General features: G+C 45.0%; 1 protein-coding gene across 1 annotated transcript in view; it reads left to right on the forward strand.

The window, feature by feature from the left end:
• Positions 1–18520, forward strand: part of PHLPP1 (PH domain and leucine rich repeat protein phosphatase 1) — a 163347-nt gene that overhangs the window by 95277 nt on the left and 49550 nt on the right. The window contains 1 exon segment of the mRNA XM_088471737.1: positions 3009–3175. Coding sequence (XP_088327863.1) covers positions 3009–3175 — 167 coding nt within the window.

Here is an 18520-nt window from a genome sequence, read left to right on the forward strand (position 1 = left end):
TCTCCCTTCACTCTCCTCTCCGCTCTCTTCGTTCAACTAATACACGCCGCCTTTCATGCCAGCTGATTACTTCCTCCCACTCCCGCCTCCAAGATTTTACCCGCGCTGCTCCCCACCTCTGGAACTCTCTCCCACTCCCCATCAGACTCTCCACCTCTTTGCAATCCTTCCAACGGGCTCTCAAGACCTATTATTTCATCAAAGTCTTCCAGTTGTCATTCTAACTCCCTGATACATACACCTTCCTCCCCATCTGTGTCACCCCTGTTTGTCTTCCCCTCCCCTTTTAGAATGTAAGCTCTTATGAGCAGGGCACTCTAACCTCTTGTACTTCTCCCTACTTTAGTTTCATCTACTTCTTACTCACCACTAGGGCACCTAACACTTGGCTGCTTACGCTCTGTTGCTTATCTGGGTGTTATGGTCACTAATGTAGCAATATATATTATCCATGTCCTGTATTGTATTGTTCTGTAAGTCGCTTGTCTACAACTTGTTTATGTGCTTTGTAAGGCGCTGCGGAACATCTGTGGCGCCATATAAATAAATGATGATGATAATAAAAACTGAGTGCCTGGGGGCAGGGTGTATGTGGAGGAGGACCTGAGGCCTCCTGGGAGCTGAATGCTCAACTGTTTGGTGCCTGGATTACTCCAACCACATTTCCCAATGGTATCCCTTTGGACCCTATGGACTTCGAAGAAAAAGAGTTAACAAAGGTAATTCTACCATCTCATTTTTTAGCCAAAAAATATACTAGCACCCATTTAAATGAACCCCAAAATTAACTACAGCATTTATTTTTCCCAAAATAAATTGTTTTTTTTAATCATTTTTACACACTTGTATGCATATTTGCATAACAGCCATGTGACACAATTTATGAACCCCAAATACTTTCATTAGTGCTATTAATACACTTCTATATTGATTTCCAGGGTCACTTAGGTTTTTTTTAAGGGCTACAGACTGAAAAGACCAAAATATGCTGTCCTTTTCACTAGTTACTCCATTCGTTACATTTGCACATCTGTGTTTTCGCCTGTTTTGTGATTGAATAGGGTGAAAAGAGGGGACGCGCATTGTGAAAGTACACGAAAACTGTGTCTCCAAACAGGCGGATGAGGCGGAAAGATTGCAGCGGCAAATGCATTTTGCAGGCCACAGCTTTCGCCTCTAATTGAATTTGGCCCTAAATCTGTGCTGTTTCTAGGCTCAACATGGAGTAACTTATGACTTTGGTTACTGTGACTTTTTAACCTTGTTGTTTACAGGATTTCTAATCCGATGTATCTGTCTAAAGCAGTGTTTTTCAAACTCTGTCCTCAGGACCCCGCATAGGTCACATCTTCCAGGTCACCCAGCAGGTGCACAGAGGTATTTGTTTCTCACTGACACATTTTAAAAAATCCACAGGTGGAGCTAATTATTTCACCAGTGATTCTGTGAGGAGATCTGGAAAACATGCACTGTTTGGGGTCCTAAGGATCGGGTTTGAGAACCTGTGGTCTAAAGTATGTGATAAATCTATAGAATTTTCATAGGTGGAAGCAAAATACTTTTGAAAAACTTGTTGGTACTGCTCTGCGGACAAAGCTTACTATTCTGTGCTATAAAAAAAAGTCTGGTATAAGCACCCTCTTGTGCAGGACATAATCCAGAGGGAAATATGAGGTTGACGTACCTTTTAACTTTTGTTATTTTGTTCAGTGTTTTCACACAAATTTACTTTCTATCTTAATTAAAATGATAGGTTTCTAGCATCCAGTTAATAGAAGACACTCCTAGAAACCTTTAAACATATGATTTTATGCCATTTGTTATTTTGTATATATTTCTTTCATTTATCATCGTTTCTAAATAGTATATTTGATATTTAAGTGTATAGCACAGGTACTGAGGTGCAAATATCTTTCCAATAGTCTAAAATTAATCCCCACAAATAGTTAGGTTAATGTGTACTTTTAATTAAATATTCTATTCCTTTGGCATTGGAGAGCGGTGTTAGATTTCATCATCCAGTTATTTTGTTAAAGAACCTTTGTTAGCAACAGTACTAAACTGTTTTGTGTTATTTGCTTGGTCTTTTGTTTATTTGGCAGTATAGTGCGTGTTTGGATCATCTATGGTTTGGATTTCTATAATGTGTTCCTTACTTTTATGGCCAAAGAGCTTACAAGGAGTCCTTCAAGGATGAACGCCTAGTGAAGATTCAGGCCTCTCAGTCTGTTGTCTTGGGGAGGGTCCATGTTTTGTAATAATCACAACTGAACAGTAATAGTATTGTTTTGTGTTTCTCCTCTATGGCCCTTCTACCAGGAACTACTGCATGTAGCACACATCACGTGGCCCTGTTACAGAGAAATGCACTTTACCTTTACACTAATTAGGTAACTAGGTCGATAAGTTTCGGCCAAAGTCCATTTTTTTTTTTTGTTGACAAGGTCATTTGTCATTTTAAGATTTATTTTTTTCCTTTCTTTAAAGAGAAACAGTCATACACAATTATACATTAAGCATGTATATGATCACACAACATAAACTTGTTTTTTATATAGCTTTCATTCATGAAGTAAGCCATAGTCTGGGCATATGGTTGCCAGATTATCCCTTTAATGATGAACACATGTGAATTACACAGGTTCTGTGGCTGGCAGAATCTGTGTAATTCATTTGTGTCCATCATTGAAGGGAGAATCGGGGATAGTGATTGATGTCGACATGGTTAGAATGTTGACATCAGAAATTTCCAAGAGACTTATAGGGGAATACAACTACGGACGTTAAGTTAACGGGGGTGAAAAAGGGAGATAGCCGCTTTATCACCCGAGGCTTTTTAATTGGCCTCCCCTTTTCACCCAAAAACTTGGCTGATACCAGAATTAGATCATTTTTTAGATCAGGTCCCAGATAAGCGGTTTTAGTTTAGATAAAATGAGATTGTGTTCTGGGTTAGAGGACTAATAGCAATGCTATATAATAACAATAATGCTATGTTGCATTTGCAGGTTGCATCCCAGCGTATCAGTTCTGTGGACCTGTCCTGTTGTAACTTGGAGCACCTGCCTGGAAACTTATTCTACAGCCAAGATCTTACCCATCTGAACCTGAAGCAGAATGTTCTCCGCCTCTGTCCAGGCCCTGCCGGTGAAGGGATGCTTAATGACCTTCAGAGGTGAGAATTGCAGTACTTTGCAATGTATTATGGTTTTATTTTGTTCTGTTTTATTTATCCCCAACACTTACCGAAAAGTGCTAATCAGTTGCAAGTGTAATAGTAATAAAACATGGAACCAAAAAGTCATGCATTTATTTCTAAATGTCATGTTAATGAAGAGAATTACACTTTTGATGTAAATGCATGCAGCTAGAAGAGGTACTGGAACCCAGGTGGATTACAACCCACTATTTAAACCCAGTTTAAACGACTGTTGTACAAAGTCTCCTGTGGTCACCTTATCTAGTATTTCTGACATGAATGTTTAAGCTTTGCTATCATCAGGTTGGAGGCCAGGACTCCTTTTCTACATCCCTGTGTTATTCCTCAATTTCCTCCATAGCTGAGCTTAAGTTTTTAATGGACCTGCCATGTTGCTTAAATTAAAAATAGACTGCAATAAAACATTGCCCCTGCTGTCCAAATTATCATTGAAAATCTTGCAAATACAGGTTAAACATCTATGGGAATGATAATATTAGAAACAGTTGTTCCTAATGCATTTTGAAGTCCTTAAAAATAAATGCAAGTAGGCTTGATTGAGAGCATACATTCCATATTTATTACACACTTGGAAGCAGTGCAGGCAAACATTTCAGTGTGCACAATTCTCCATATAACTGGCTAACAGGTGATTTCTTACTAACAATGGGTCCCATTTGGCTGCAGCACACTATAGATGGCAGGAATGGTATTTCTATAACAAACCTTTACCTTGTCATGACCCCTTTTTTAAACAATTAATGGAAATGTTTAACTCCTTTTGGTTTTTCCATTATCTAATCACTATTCTTAATGACCACCTTGTATGAGTTGAGTATGTGCAGACCTTATACTTAGGTCATGTTTAATATATATCTCAGAAGAAATTGTACAAAATACTGAGCGTATCGGTTTCATTGTGCAGACATGTGACCTGATGTAGAGTTGCATGCAGGTCGGCCATAATTGCTACCGCATTGCGTGCACCCGTATGCAGATTTGTACACTTCTCTGTGCTGAACCCCCTGCTATCTGTGCATTTGGTTTGATAGTCTACCTAATCATCAGATCATCACTTAATCTTGATACTAATGATACAACTGGAAATGGGCATATTTATGCTTACAATCAACTCTGCAAAGCCCCCAATTCTGTTGCTGCACCCTCGCTGAACTTTACCTACATGAGAATGCCCTGTTACAGGCCAGTTGCACCTCTTCAGTCACATGTGGAGACCTGTTTGAATGTGCACGACTCTGCATTGTCTTTACTTGAATACACTGGTTGCAAAGCATGCATAGTGCAAAAACACACAAGATACTCTCCACAAACAGATGCACATTCAATTTTTTATCAGATCCTTTATCTGAACTTATGACTGGTAATATACCCTTATACCAAGCACTAAGGTGTTGAGACACTAGAGGCAATTTCAAAATTGGCACAAAGCTTGTCAGAAAGTGAATGTGTGTTTCTACTTCAGGGTCCATAGGGTATCCACAGGATACCTTGGGGTATAGGTGTGACGTCAGTCGCAGGGCACCAAAGAGTTAAGCTTTCAGCCTCCCAGGATGCACTAGGTCCCCCTCCTATACCCCGCCCCCGGGCCAAGGCACCTCAGTTTAGTTTGGTGCCCGGCCGGAGTCGGGTGCACCTGTTGGAGTGGGGGCTAGAAGAGCCCCTGAAGCTTTTTCTTCATGCAGCTGTGGCTGCACATCTGGATGAACAGCATGGACAGTCAGTCCTGACGTCCATGCTGTCTTCCCTACACCCCGCCGGTACCAGAACGCCGGTAGTGATCCGGGGATGCTGGTGGGCGTCTGGGGTCACAGCTAGCGGTGACCCCAGATGCTCCGGACCATGGCCGGATTCAAGGGGGACAGAGGTAAGCAGCGGGGTCCCGCGGTGGGTCCCCGCTGATCACATGGTCCTAAGTCCCCAGGCAGGGGGCTCCCTGGGGACTGGCTGCAGCGTGGAGCCAGGCGACCAACCTGCGCTTCCACTACCCCCTGGGACAGCGGACCGCAGCAGAGCGGTAGCGCTGCGGCGTCCCAGGGGTTAAATGCATGCCAGGGGAGCGCGCCTTCCCTGTCTCACAGCCGGCGCCTCCCCCGCTGCACACAGCCCTCTCTGCACTGTGCTGACTGGTCCTGTGTCAGCGCTCCTCCCCCAGGCCAGCTTCTCTCTGCTCCTCGGCGGCCATCTTCTCTGCAACGCATGGTGAACGCTGCTGGAAGTCTGGAAGGAAGCATCGTGGTCTGGGTCCCCCCGCATACCTCTCCTCCGCTGTGGCTCAGGTCTGTGTATGCAGCGCTGTGTCCTACCAGGCCCTGTGTCTGTGTAGTTGAGTGATCAGCGCTGTTAGTGCAGGAATTGTTATTTCTCTGCATTGTATGTGACTGTGCTAGCGCTGCCTGTAACTATTCTTCTCTAAACTGTCAGCTTTATTACTGTCCCTGTTCTTTCTGCTAAAGCCCTTGCGGTGCGGTGCTGCAGGGTGGTCTCTCGCCTATTTAATACTTAATTGGTGAGAGAGGTCACATACGTGTTGCCATCATGTCTGAAAGTGATTTTCCCCTCCGGCTACAGTGTACCACGTGCAAAGTACCGTTAGCGGAGGGGGAGGGTAGCGCGGAGGGCCTTTGCCGGCAGTGTTTGTCCATGGCGCGGCCTATTACGGTTACAGCACCGGTAGGAGCCGCCCTGGGCTTGTTTCGCTCAGGCGTTAACAGCTTTAGTGGGCCAGTTAGCTCCGCAGCCCGCGTTTACTCCGATGGGTTTGTCCCAGCAGTCTGTGGTGTCGTCACCCATGCAGGGGTTCCCACGACAATTGGTGGTACCCCACAGTCTCCCTATTTCCCCGCTCCCGGGTTCTCAGGAGCCAGCGTGGGTTAACTCCCTGACGAGTTCTTTACAGCACTTGTCGGATGTGTTGCAAGGGGAGTCTGTGATGCGGCCTCATAAAAGGCCGGTGGCGTCTCTGTCCGCTCCTTATGAGGATGACGAAGGGACGTCTGATGATGGGGAGATTCTAGATCCTTACGATCAGGAACCTCTCCATACTAAGGACGCTGATGCTAAGTCCAAAGTATATATTCCTGGACTTATTCGGGCGGTCCGCACAGCCTTGGTGATTGAGGACGAAGTTCCCCCAGCGGCTAAATCTAAGTATGCCTTTTTCAAAGATGTGAAGGGCGATGCCACAGTCTTTCCTCTTTCGGGTCAGTTGGTGGACCATTTAGAGGACGCGTGGAAACAACCTGGCAAAAGGTACCAGCCGCAGAGACGCCTGGCGGTGGCTTATCCGTTCGCGGATAATTATTTTGCTAAGTGTGAATCCCCTCCACAGGTGGATTCTCACGTGACCCGTCTTGTCCGTAGTGCCACATTGCCGATGCCATCCATGTCCTCCCTTAAGGATGCTACGGACCGCAAGGTAGAAATCTGCCTGAAGTCCGCTTATTCCCTTGCAGGGGGGGCAGCACGGCCGGCTATGGCCATTTGCTGGGTTGCCAGAGCGATGGAGCGCTGGGCGGATTCATTAGAGGCTTCTTTTGAATCCGACTGTCCGGCCGAACAAGCGGAGTTGATTGGCAATCTCCGTGATTCGGCCACCTACATCAACGAGGCGGCTCTAGACATTAGTACTCTGGTGTCTAGAATTTCTTCAGCAGAGGTAGCTGCTCGTCGCACCTTGTGGCTGCGATCCTGGAAGGCGGACGCAGATCCAAGAAAGGTCTGGAAGCGTTGCCGTTTACCGGAGAAGTTCTCTTCGGTCCGGATCTGGATAAGATTGTGGCCACGCTGGCGGCAGCCAAATCTGCTTGTCTCCCGTCGGCCGCTGCTCCTTCTGGTTCTGGACCATCGTCCTTTCGGTCATCTAGGGCCCAGGGCAGGCCCAAACCACAGTCGATTCCTCGACAGGCTGGCCCTAAGAAATCGGTCAAGCCCCGGAAACAGGCATGGAGTACCAGACGTCCGGCCCCCAAGCCAGATGACAAGCCTGCGGCCTGACGGTCCGGGTCTCCCCTTGGGGGATCCCAGGGTGGGAGGCCGCCTGCTGCAGTTCTCCCGGTGTTGGTCGTTCACTACGACAGACACTTGGGTTCTGGAGGTGGTCTCTCACGGGTACGCCCTCTCCTTCCGGCACAGACCCCCGGCTCGATTCTTCACCACGGGTCTACCATCAGACCGGAACAAGGCTACGGAGCTGCGGAAGGTATTGCACACTATGCTCCAGGCTGGAGTTATAGTGCCTGTTCCATTCTCCCAGAGGGGCCAGGGTTTCTATTCAAATCTATTTTTGGTACAGAAACCCAATGGGTCATATCGTCCGATTCTCAACCTCAAAGCACTCAACAAGTCTTTGCGGGTCCCGAAGTTTCGGATGGAGACCCTACGGTCCATCATTCTGGCGCTGGAACCTGGGGACTACATGGTGTCATTGGACATACAGGACGCTATGGCGGTCATGGCGGCTTCTCTGCGGCTGCAAGGAGTCCGCATGTTGCCGTACTTGGACGACCTGTTATTGGTGGCAGGATCTCCAGAGCTCCTGTTACACCACTTGGACCTGACCATTGCACTGCTGCAACGGCACGGCTGGCTAATCAACTGGCAGAAGTCCACTCTAATCCCGTCTCGGAGGATTCTGCATCTTGGAGCCTTATTGGACTCGGGACAGCAAAGGATCTTCGTGACGGAGGACAAGATCTCTGCTTTACAGTCAAGGGTGCGCAGTTGTCTGCACAGCCGCCGGGTGTCCTTACACTCGGCGATGAGGTTACTGGGCTCCATGGTGTCGGTGTTCGACATGGTGGAATACGCCCAGTTTCACTCTAGACCTCTGAAGCACCTGATCCTGTCCAAGTGGAACGGGCTGCCTCAGTCTCTGAAGTTCCAGACGATTGTGCTCACCCCGGAGGTTCGCCTGTCCCTTGCGTGGTGGTTAAAGACGACCCACCTCAACAAGGGACGTCCGTTCTGGGTTCCAAATTGGGTCCTGTTGACAACGGACGCCAGTCTTCGGGGCTGGGGAGCAGTTTCGGGTCCACACTTGTTCCAGGGCAGGTGGACACCGACAGAAGCGGAGCTTCCAATAAATATCTTGGAACTCCGTGCGGTCTTCAATGCTCTCCTGCAGGCACAGCGGTTTCTCCAGGGTCACCCGGTGCAGGTCCAGTCGGACAATGCTACCACCGTGGCCTACATAAACAGGCAAGGAGGAACTCGCAGTCGGGCGGCTCTCGTAGAGGTCTCTCGGATCCTGGTTTGGGCGGAGCGCAATCTTCCGGCCATATCAGCGGTCTTCATCCCGGGAGTGCTAAATTGGGAGGCGGACTTTCTAAGTCGCCAGGACGTTCATCCAGGGGAATGGTCCCTGCACCCGGACGTTTTTCAACTACTGGTGGACAGGTGGGGTCTTCCAGAAATCGACCTCATGGCGTCCCGGCACAATAACAAGTGGCCGGTGTACGGGTCTCGCACAAGAGACGAAGGGGCGTCTCTGGTGGATGCTCTGTCCGTCCGGTGGACGTTCAGGTTCGCATACCTGTTCCCTCCGGTCTCCCTTCTTCCACGGGTAATCCGGAAATTCAAACAGGAAGGAGGGACGCTCCTGTTGATAGCTCCCGCGTGGCCCAGACGGCACTGGTTCTCAGACCTTCAGGGTCTGTCCGTGGACAGTCCTCTGCGGTTGCCGCTACGACCGGACCTTCTGTCTCAGGGTCCTTGTCTTCACCCGGACCTGACTCGGCTGTCTTTGGCGGCGTGGCTGTTGAGACGGCCATGCTGAGGTCCTGGGGGTTTGCCAGCTCTGTGGTGCGTACCATGTTACGAGCTCGGAAACCGTCTTCCGCGAGGATATACCATCGCGTGTGGCATACGTTCTTCCAGTGGTGTCGACCGAGAGGTTATGCACCGCGGGAGTTTCGTCTGTCTCGGATTCTCGCCTTCCTGCAAGCGGGACTAGATCATGGGCTTCGCCTTGCTTCTTTGAAGGTACAGGTTTCGGCCCTATCTGTCTGGTTTCACCGTAGGATTGCTACAATCCCGGATGTGCGCACCTTTATGCAAGGTGTTCTCCGTATTCAGCCGCCCTTTGTTCCACCTGTGGCGCCTTGGGATTTGGCTGTGGTCCTGAGGGCTCTCCAAGGACCGCCGTTTGAACCACTGGGCTCAGTGGATATTAAATGGCTAACAGCTAAGACTGTTTTCCTTCTGGCCGTTGCTTCAGCCAGACGTGTTTCTGAGTTAGGGGCTCTTTCTTGTAGACCCCCTTTCTTGGTTTTTCATGGGAACAGGGCAGTGCTCCGCGCTCGGCCCGAGTTTCTTCCCAAAGTTGTTTCCCAGTTTCATGTTAACGAGGAAATAGTTGTTCCGGCCTTTAACTCACCGGGTCTTTCCGTGGGTGAGGCCTCTTTGGATGTTGTGCGGGCCTTAAGGACTTATGTTGACCGCACTTCTTTGTTTAGGAAGTCGGACGCTTTGTTGTCCTCTATGGCTTCTGTAAAAAGGGTTGGCCTGCTTCAAAGCAAACTTTGGCAGCCTTGATCCGTATGGCTATTTCTGAAGCTTATCTTCATGAAGGCCTACCGGTCCCTCCTTCTCTGAAGGCTCATTCCACTAGGTCTGTGGGTCCTTCGTGGGCAGCTCGACGTGGTGCCTCGGCAGTTCAGATCTGCAAGGCTGCTACGTGGTCTTCTGTCCATACCTTCGTGAGGTATTACAGGTTTGACACCTTCGCCTCTCAGGATGCTTCCTTCGGGCGGCGGATTCTCCTTTCTGCACAGGAGCGTCCCCACCCTTAAAGGATACTGCTTTGGGACATCCCCAAGGTATCCTGTGGATACCCTATGGACCCTGAAGTAGAAAATATGAGATATGGTAAGAACTTACCCTTGTTATCTCTATTTCTACGAAGTCCATAGGGTTCCACAGGACTCCCGCCCTGTCGCACCTGTGCTGCAGATGGGCTTTGCTCTGGTCACCGGTTTTCCGTCTCCCTCTGGTGAGAATGTGATTCTTGTATGTGTCCAGATCTTTGTTCTCTCTCTTCCTTCTCCTCCTCCGGCCTATGGCTTGGTAACTAACTGAGGTGCCTTGGCCCGGGGGCGGGGTATAGGAGGGGGACCTAGTGCATCCTGGGAGGCTGAAAGCTTAACTCTTTGGTGCCCTGCGACTGACGTCACACCTATACCCCAAGGTATCCTGTGGAACCCTATGGACTTCGTAGAAATAGAGATAACAAGGGTAAGTTCTTACCATATCTCATATTATATAAATGCATTGATTTGCACTAAGACTTTTCAGACAGCATTAAATGGTTTATAAGGCTTCAAGTCGGCGTATTTATGCCCAGTGGGCTGATGCAGAGTTGGTCAACAAATAAATGTTATTTAAGACAAAAAAGCAAATCACTTGCACAAAGATCACTTCTATTCCACCCATTTGCCGAGATGTGTACATCTCTGTATTTGCCACATAAGTGCTCTGTTTACACTAGGCATACTACACGTACTAACACCCATATTTGTAACTATCATTTCTTCTTAGGCATTTGCTATTCTCCAGTAAAATGTAACCTTTCTAATACAGCAGAAATAAGTACATCTTCTGTTCTGGGAAAAAATTGCTAAAATGAAAACATATAACCATAATTAATGCCTGAGCAATGAATTAGGCCAGCACCTGTCAGTCGTGCTTTTGCGATCAGCCAATGACAAGCGATTAGCTAGTGCTGGTGTCCATAATCCTGATCGATGCATTTGCACCTGCAAATGACACCTCTTTCTCATACATAAATGTCTCCTTTCCCATCTGCATCTCTTTACAATTGCACAGACATGCTCTTATTCTGTTTTAGCCTATGTTGGAATGCTCCAGATTTGGCTTATCCAAGTGCAAGCAGGCATAAGTTGCAGAATCATGCAACGCTGCATTGGCGCAAATATCTTCAACCAGAGTTCTGTATGTGCAGATCAAATTCTTGCAAGTTGCACTACGTAAACTGGCATAGGTCTCACTACATAGTAGGCACTGTGTGTGAGAGACTTATGCTGGGTACACACTTGGACGACGGGTCAATCAGCAGGCCTAGCGTCCGATTAGTAAGCTGTACACACTTAATAATCGGCTGCTTGATGTGTCTGACCTGGCATCACAACTGTGTGGGCATTTAAATTTGCCCACCAATTGTGATGTCAGTGTTGGTGGTCCCTGCAGCCTGTGGTCGCCCATACACACATGCAGATACACCAATATATATTTCAGATAAACAAGCAAAAATGGCAGCTGCTCAATCAATCTGGCAGTACTAATCAGGTGCATGAACGGGAGGGGTCATACTAAGTAGAAAAAGGAGGGGGGTTTAAGCATTATTCAGCACACTGAATAATGTTGCAAGTATTCAGTGTGCTGAGGAACAATAGGGGGTTAAACCCCCCCTCCTCTTTCTGCCATATATTTCAGATATATCTGCATCGACATGAACAACTTCAATTACAAGCATTTTGGGTGTAAACACCCGCCGATGCACTTGCGATAAATCGTTCCTTAATCGTGCAAAATATATATATATTAGGGATGCGCAGGCTCGGATAGGTTCGAGTTTGCACGTGGAGTTCGGATTTTTCCCTCCAAAAAAACGGAACTCGGAAAGAGGCAAAACGTCATCTTGCACAGACGAACATCATCATTCCTGGACTTTTGTTTAAAAAAAAAAAAAAAAAAAAAGGCACACAGGGTTTCCGCTTAGAAAACCCTACGGGGTGAAAAAAAAAATAGATACTTACCAGTCCTGTGGTCTGCGCGGCTCCCAGTCATCTCCCCTCCATCTTTGCACTGGGGAGGGGGCTGCTGGAAGGTGTAGTTCTCCCTGCTGCTGCCTCTGGGAGGGATACACACACCTGGTGTCACGCACTGACACATACTTACTCACACAGCTAATGCAAAAGACCGGATCCTGATGCAGGAGGAAGAAGACAGCGCTTTGATAGGTGAGTAATTACTAACTAATTAAACTAATTGGAATCTACTAAATGCTTAAGTCATTTGAGGGAGGGGTTGCTGCAGGGGTCCCAGAGAATTCCCGATAATTTTTCCTAAAATGGATTTTAGGAAAACTTGGTCGTGCTCTGGGACTGCAAGAAAAAAAACCTCCCACCAGTAAAAAAATGAAAACACTGCACCTAATTGAATAGCAAGAATCCTGCACCTGCGGGAAAACCCATGCAGGTGCTGCAATTTTGCTATTCTCGCACCTAATTGAATACCTCCCTTAGTATAGGGGAATTGTAAAGGTTTTTATATTCCCTTTGTGAGCCAGCTATTATCAAGGTGTACTGCAAGCATAGCAATATAGCTAGATCATTTACTTTCCTCAGTATCTTTGAGAAGATAATAAATGGTAGTGTCCGTTGCATAAGAGGAGAGATACGCCTATCCTAAATAGCCCTGTTTAGCGCACCACGGACTTTGCTACTTAGCAACACCAAAACACCAATCCTTAGTATTTGCTACACTATAAGTGAACTACGATGCAAAATTGAGAAAACCGTAGCGCAATGATGGTAAAAGTAGCAAAGCTGCAGAAAAAGTACACAGTGCAGGTTAAACAGGCAAAAGACAGGTCTGATTCAAGTAGCCCACACATGCATCATTATGCTTAATCTGTGACTTTATACCAATTCCTTTGTGACAATAAAACCCTAATACTAATTACCCAGTACACTATATGCCAACTAAGTCGCCAAATTGAGTAAAAAGTATGCAGTCTGTGTAAGACTGCAAAAGACAGAGATTCGGTACGAGTGACTGACGCTATGCATCATTATGCTTTATCTGCTACTTTATATCAATAACCTTTTGTGGCAATAAACTTATTCGAAGTACCTAGTATACTATTTGCGTACTAAGGCCGTGATTCAATTCAATGCTATGTTGAATAGCTATGGGAGGGAGCTCCCGGAGGTATTCAATTCAGCGTGCTGTTAAGTCGGAGAATGACGGTTCTCGCCACTTAACCTGGGTGTTTAGTCAGAGAATACCGGTTCTCACAACTAAAGTGCCGGCCTCGAGGCTGTTAGCGCCGCGCTAAGCCAACAAACAGCCTTCACTTTTGTCAGATTGCTCCCCGCATCCCCGGGAGGGTGTGAGAAGAAAACCTTTAGCCCGACCAAACAACACATTGAATAGCTCCTGGAGCTCCCTACCAGGCTATTCAACATCGCATCGCATTTAATTGAATTGTGGGAAAAGTAGCACAATGGGGTAAAAATGAGCAAATTTGAGGAAAAAGTACACCCCGTGGGCTCGTGCCATGTGCCACAAAAGGGATAGGTGTATGAAGACACATTGAGCAGCCCTGATCAAGCCATGGTGGTAATAGGTTCTGAGTTTGAGGAATCAGGTCTGTGGCATCTGTACACCAAGCCATCGACTCAGACAACTCTATTATACTACTGTCTGACACTCCTTCATGAATGGCAAATGTATATTATAAGTAACAGATTTTCTTTAGTAATATGGTAGCACAGAGTATTGTCATTACCACCAGATAAATCTTAATTGAACATAAAAATGCACAATATAATGTAAAGTTGTTATGTAGGCGCATACTAGGCCAACTCTAAAATAGTGTAAAAATAGAGCTGACCGATATGCGCATGCAGAATGTAAAATCTTGCAGTAATTTCACTGCAAGCAAAAAAACAAAATGAATTTGCCTCCTTGCTTGCAGTTCTGCATGGTTTGTTCTGTAAATCAGGGCCGTAATTAGTACTTCCAATACGTCTGTACATGTGTTAATGCAATCGCTGATATTTATATAATATATTGAATGTTTTTATTTCGGAGTCTGAGTTATTACATTTCTTCTGACTACCCAAAATTGCCTCCAACTCCACAGCCCTTTGATGAACTGGTGTGTTTTCCTGCTATATTTAAAGTGGCAATTCAATATAAGGCTAGGTTTGCCTTAAAATTAATTGCTGCTTTAAATTAAACTGTTACATAACATCCTATGTTTTTTTTTTTTTGGTTTTTTTTTTAATGAATCGAAGTGTATTTTGGTTTATACCCTGCTTGAACTGTATTATCTGGAACATGACCGATTTATGCACATTGAAGAACGTTTTTATTAGTTCAATATACCGGATTAGAATATATAAAACAGTGAATGTTTGCAGAATTGTCAGTTTGTAACACCACGTCTTGTGCTCATTTCTACTACTGCCTAGGGGGTTTATTAACACAAGCTGCTAAAACAGGCAAGTGGTTGTGTTGGGCAAAGCAACCAATCATATTCTAGTCAGTGGTGCATCCTGGGGTGGTGGGGTAATCTACAGATGCGTCCTCGTACATCTAGCCTCAATACGCCACCCAGCGCGACTTGCCTGGCATGAGTGAGCAGCCAGGTCCCATGCTACTCTACTAACTTTGTGCAAATTCTTGGCTAAAAATGCGTCTATCGCGATGCGACTAGGTCACACAAGCAGACTGATATTCACCACTCGTAATAATGTATCTGTGTGCACCTGAGTCTGTATCTGGAAGAACTGAACGTGGAATGAAAAAAGCTGCGCCGCTACATTGTAGCACTTCCTTTACAGATTCAGAGACTCAGTCACACACAGATATACAAGTGTCACATATCTAATTAATCAGTTCAGTCTGCTGGTGCGTCCTAGTTGCATCACATTGCAACTTAGATGCGTTTTTTGCCAAAAAAAGATGCCTGGTGCTAGCAGAGTCTCACGGAACCTGGCGCGCTGAGAGGGGCTTTTTAGCATGAGTGCAGCAAAGATGTGTAAGGACACTTATGTATGTTACCTGTGCACTACCGCTGTGCGCCACTGTGTGCTGGGCTGGGGATGTAGGCTGCTGCTGCATAGCAGCTGTAGTCTCCACTCCTCCCTCTCTCTCTCTCTGGTGAGAAGTGTTATGTGGGATCACACTGATCGCCACTCCCTCCTGGATCCACCCTTGATTTTAGCTATCATTTCTCTATTGCATTCTTGAAAATGATAGCCGGAATCTGATTGCTATGGGCAGTAACACCACTTTCTGTTTTGTTTTAGAAGCTTTAGTAAATATACCCCTAAAGGTGCCCATACACGGGGCGATTTTTCACACGATTTGGCAGTTTTTGACTGATCGTAACGACCAATCGTGTGAAAATGAGTTCTTTCATACATGATTACGATGCGATGCGCGTGCCTGGCGTCGTGGATTGGCATCGTAGATCAGATGATTTTGCAGAAAGATTATGGAGTACGATGTGACACATCTTAATACATCGGATCGTATGGTTGTTTGCACAATCGTACCTTTTCTAAATACAAATCGTACAGAATGTCAAGGGAAGAATTTTCAAGGGAATCGTATGTGAGATCTCATCGGATACAAATCGCCTCGTGTATGGGGGCCTTGAGTATTTCTATTCTTCCTTTTTAATGATTTTGTTCCCCTTACCACCACTCTTTACAGTCCTGCTATGTAGCCTTAAACCTGATGCATCACCCACGTGTGACAGTTGACAAAATGTTCTTTACTCCAAATGCTTCACGTGTTTTTCTCCATAGCTATCTTTAGTGGTTCTGGCCTAGAAGTAACATTTTATTTCACTTGGTTTTAAAAACCTCCTTAGTATTATTTTGCATACATAATTTTGTGCTTAGATCAAATAAATAGTTTCCTCCTGTCAATTGTCCTGTGCAGATCATTTTTGTGTAAGCCAGGCTGTAGTGTGTAAATCTGAACGGGTACTCTGATGTCCGCTAAGCCTTTCTGCAGGTCTTTTTGTAGTCGTATGTGAGCTCTGCTTTGCAATCTGACCAGTTCGAGCAATTCGATTAAAATATTTTTCTTGGTGCCATCCTTTCAGCAGTTCCCTTTATCATCCATGTTTTTGACAGTGGATACATTCAGATTACTTTATATATATATATATATATATATACACACACACATACACATTATATATATATATATATATATATATATATATATATATATATATTTCCCCTTGCATTGTGTCAGTTGATTGGCGGCTGCTGGAGGATTATCATCTGTGTGCGGTTCTGACTGGTCGCATTGTTTGCAACCTTGTCAGGTAACTCACAGCCTGAATAAAAGTGTCACAGCCATATCTCCGTCTATAGAGAGATGGTAATAACCGAATGGGATTGATCACCATTAAATTATTTATGTTTATCTTTAGCAATATTTTAATGCACAGTTAGATATTTTTTCTGTGACGGGATGGGTTTGTTTTTTTTCTCCAAAAGTGGCAAATAACCTCATGGAATAAATGAATATAAAAGCTACACATAGTGCATTATCTTTTTCATAAAAAAATATGACATTAATTATTGATAAAACTGACAATAAAAACGAACCATTTATCATGGAACTGTACCAGAGTAACGCCTTAAGGGAGCAATGGTTAATATTGTTAGGTAGAAAGGATAGGAGGATCCGGATGCTGGTGATAGTCCCGAATGATGTCCACAGAGCAATAAGTTCAGTGCACCCATGCGTTTTAAGTTTGTAGTCAACGCTTCCTCAAGGCATTTATGAGTCTGTGCCTGGAAAATGCTCCTTCTGTCCAAGTTTAACTTCCGGTTCTTGAGACTTGGTAGTGTTTATTTTAAAAGTTTCCTATATACATAATAATCCGAATCAAGCACATCTCCAAAGGCTGGAAAAAACCCTGCAGCATAATAAAATGGAAACAAGTCCTTTTATATAAAGTAATCCCTAGGTTACGTCACTGCAGTGATGTTTTGACCAGAAGTGACATAACACTATAGGTTTACAAATTCAGGTAACCATGGACTCTGGAGCTTCTAGAACAGTGATTCCCAGCCTTGGTCCTCAAGGCACACTAACGGTCCTGGTTTTAGTGATATCCATGATTGTGCACAGATGGTTAAATCAAAATAACTGAGGTACTAATTAAGTCACTTGTGCTCAAGTATGGCTATCCCTAAAACCTGGACTGTTGGTGTGCCTTGAGAACCGTGGTTGGGAACCCATGCTCAGGAGCAAGGGTATACAACATGTAGCCCTCCACCTTCTTTAGGACTATGCATCCCAGAATGCCCTTTCACAGTTTTTGCATGCCTTAATAGCAAAACTGTGACAGGGCATGCTGGGATGTGTAGTGCCACAGCAGCTGAAGGGCTGTATGTTGAATACCACTGGTCTAGAATAAATAAACAAATTATCTGTTGGAAATCTAAAATCAGAAGTGACCGAATGGAAGGCCTAGTTGCTATGGTGCTACACGAAGCTGGGTTTGTGGTTGTCATGAAGAAAGTCACAGCTCTGGGGAACCGAGTCCGGCGCTCTACATTACAGGAAAAATAACGGGACCCAGTAGTTAAAGACTACTGTTCCTCTGGTAATCCAAAATTTTCTGTTGAGTCAATAGAGAATTAGAGAATGTGTAAATTAAAGTGCTACAATTAAGCATATGTAATATGATTACTGATTTGCATAAATTACAGTACCCAATACAATAAAACATAATAAATAACAATGGAATATAGTAGAGATCCAGATAAAATGCAATTAAATCATAAATCGGGCAGAGATCATTGGAGAAGAGTTATGGTGGGCATCCACTAGACGATTTTATCCCTGTCCAACCTCTTAACGATTTTCCCTTGAAGTTTCCCTTGAAATATGATCTTCCACTCACAAAAGATTTGCAAAAGATCTAACAATAAACTATGTTGTTTTAATCTGTGATTGAGAGCTTTCAGCTATAGTGGGCAGATAGTGGTTCATCGTTTGATCGTTCAGCGTGAATGATGTGTAAACGATGTGTAAGCAATCAAGTGAAATTGACCTGCATGTTCAGTCGATGGAGGAGACGATCAAACGACCAGCGGGAGCGCGCATCGTACATCGTTAGAAACAATTACTGCACGATTTGCAAACAATGTTCAAACGATGTTTGAACGATTATCGAACGATTTTATCATTATTGTTCAATCGTTCAACTTTATCGTCTAGTGGATACCCCCCTTTAGTTTTCAACCTCATTTTCCCAAATGTAGGAAGAACAATTTTAATTCATTTAATAAAAATAATAATTTGAATTCTTGGTTCAAAATGTCAAATTCCCAGGCATAATGTGTTCAGTTTTTATAGCCAGCACATTACAGCCCTTACTAAATATCCCTCTTCATCCCTGTTTTTCAAATTAATTTTTATATTCTGTATGCGCACACATATTTTGACTGCATTATCAATAAACACATTTTCATTTAAAAGGGCCTGCAGATAGTAGGCTAATAGTAAATGGGATTATTT

Source organism: Taudactylus pleione, unplaced genomic scaffold, assembly GCF_031769625.1.
Source record: "Taudactylus pleione unplaced genomic scaffold, aTauple2 ptg000116l, whole genome shotgun sequence".
Taxonomy (NCBI): Eukaryota; Metazoa; Chordata; class Amphibia; order Anura; family Myobatrachidae; genus Taudactylus; species Taudactylus pleione.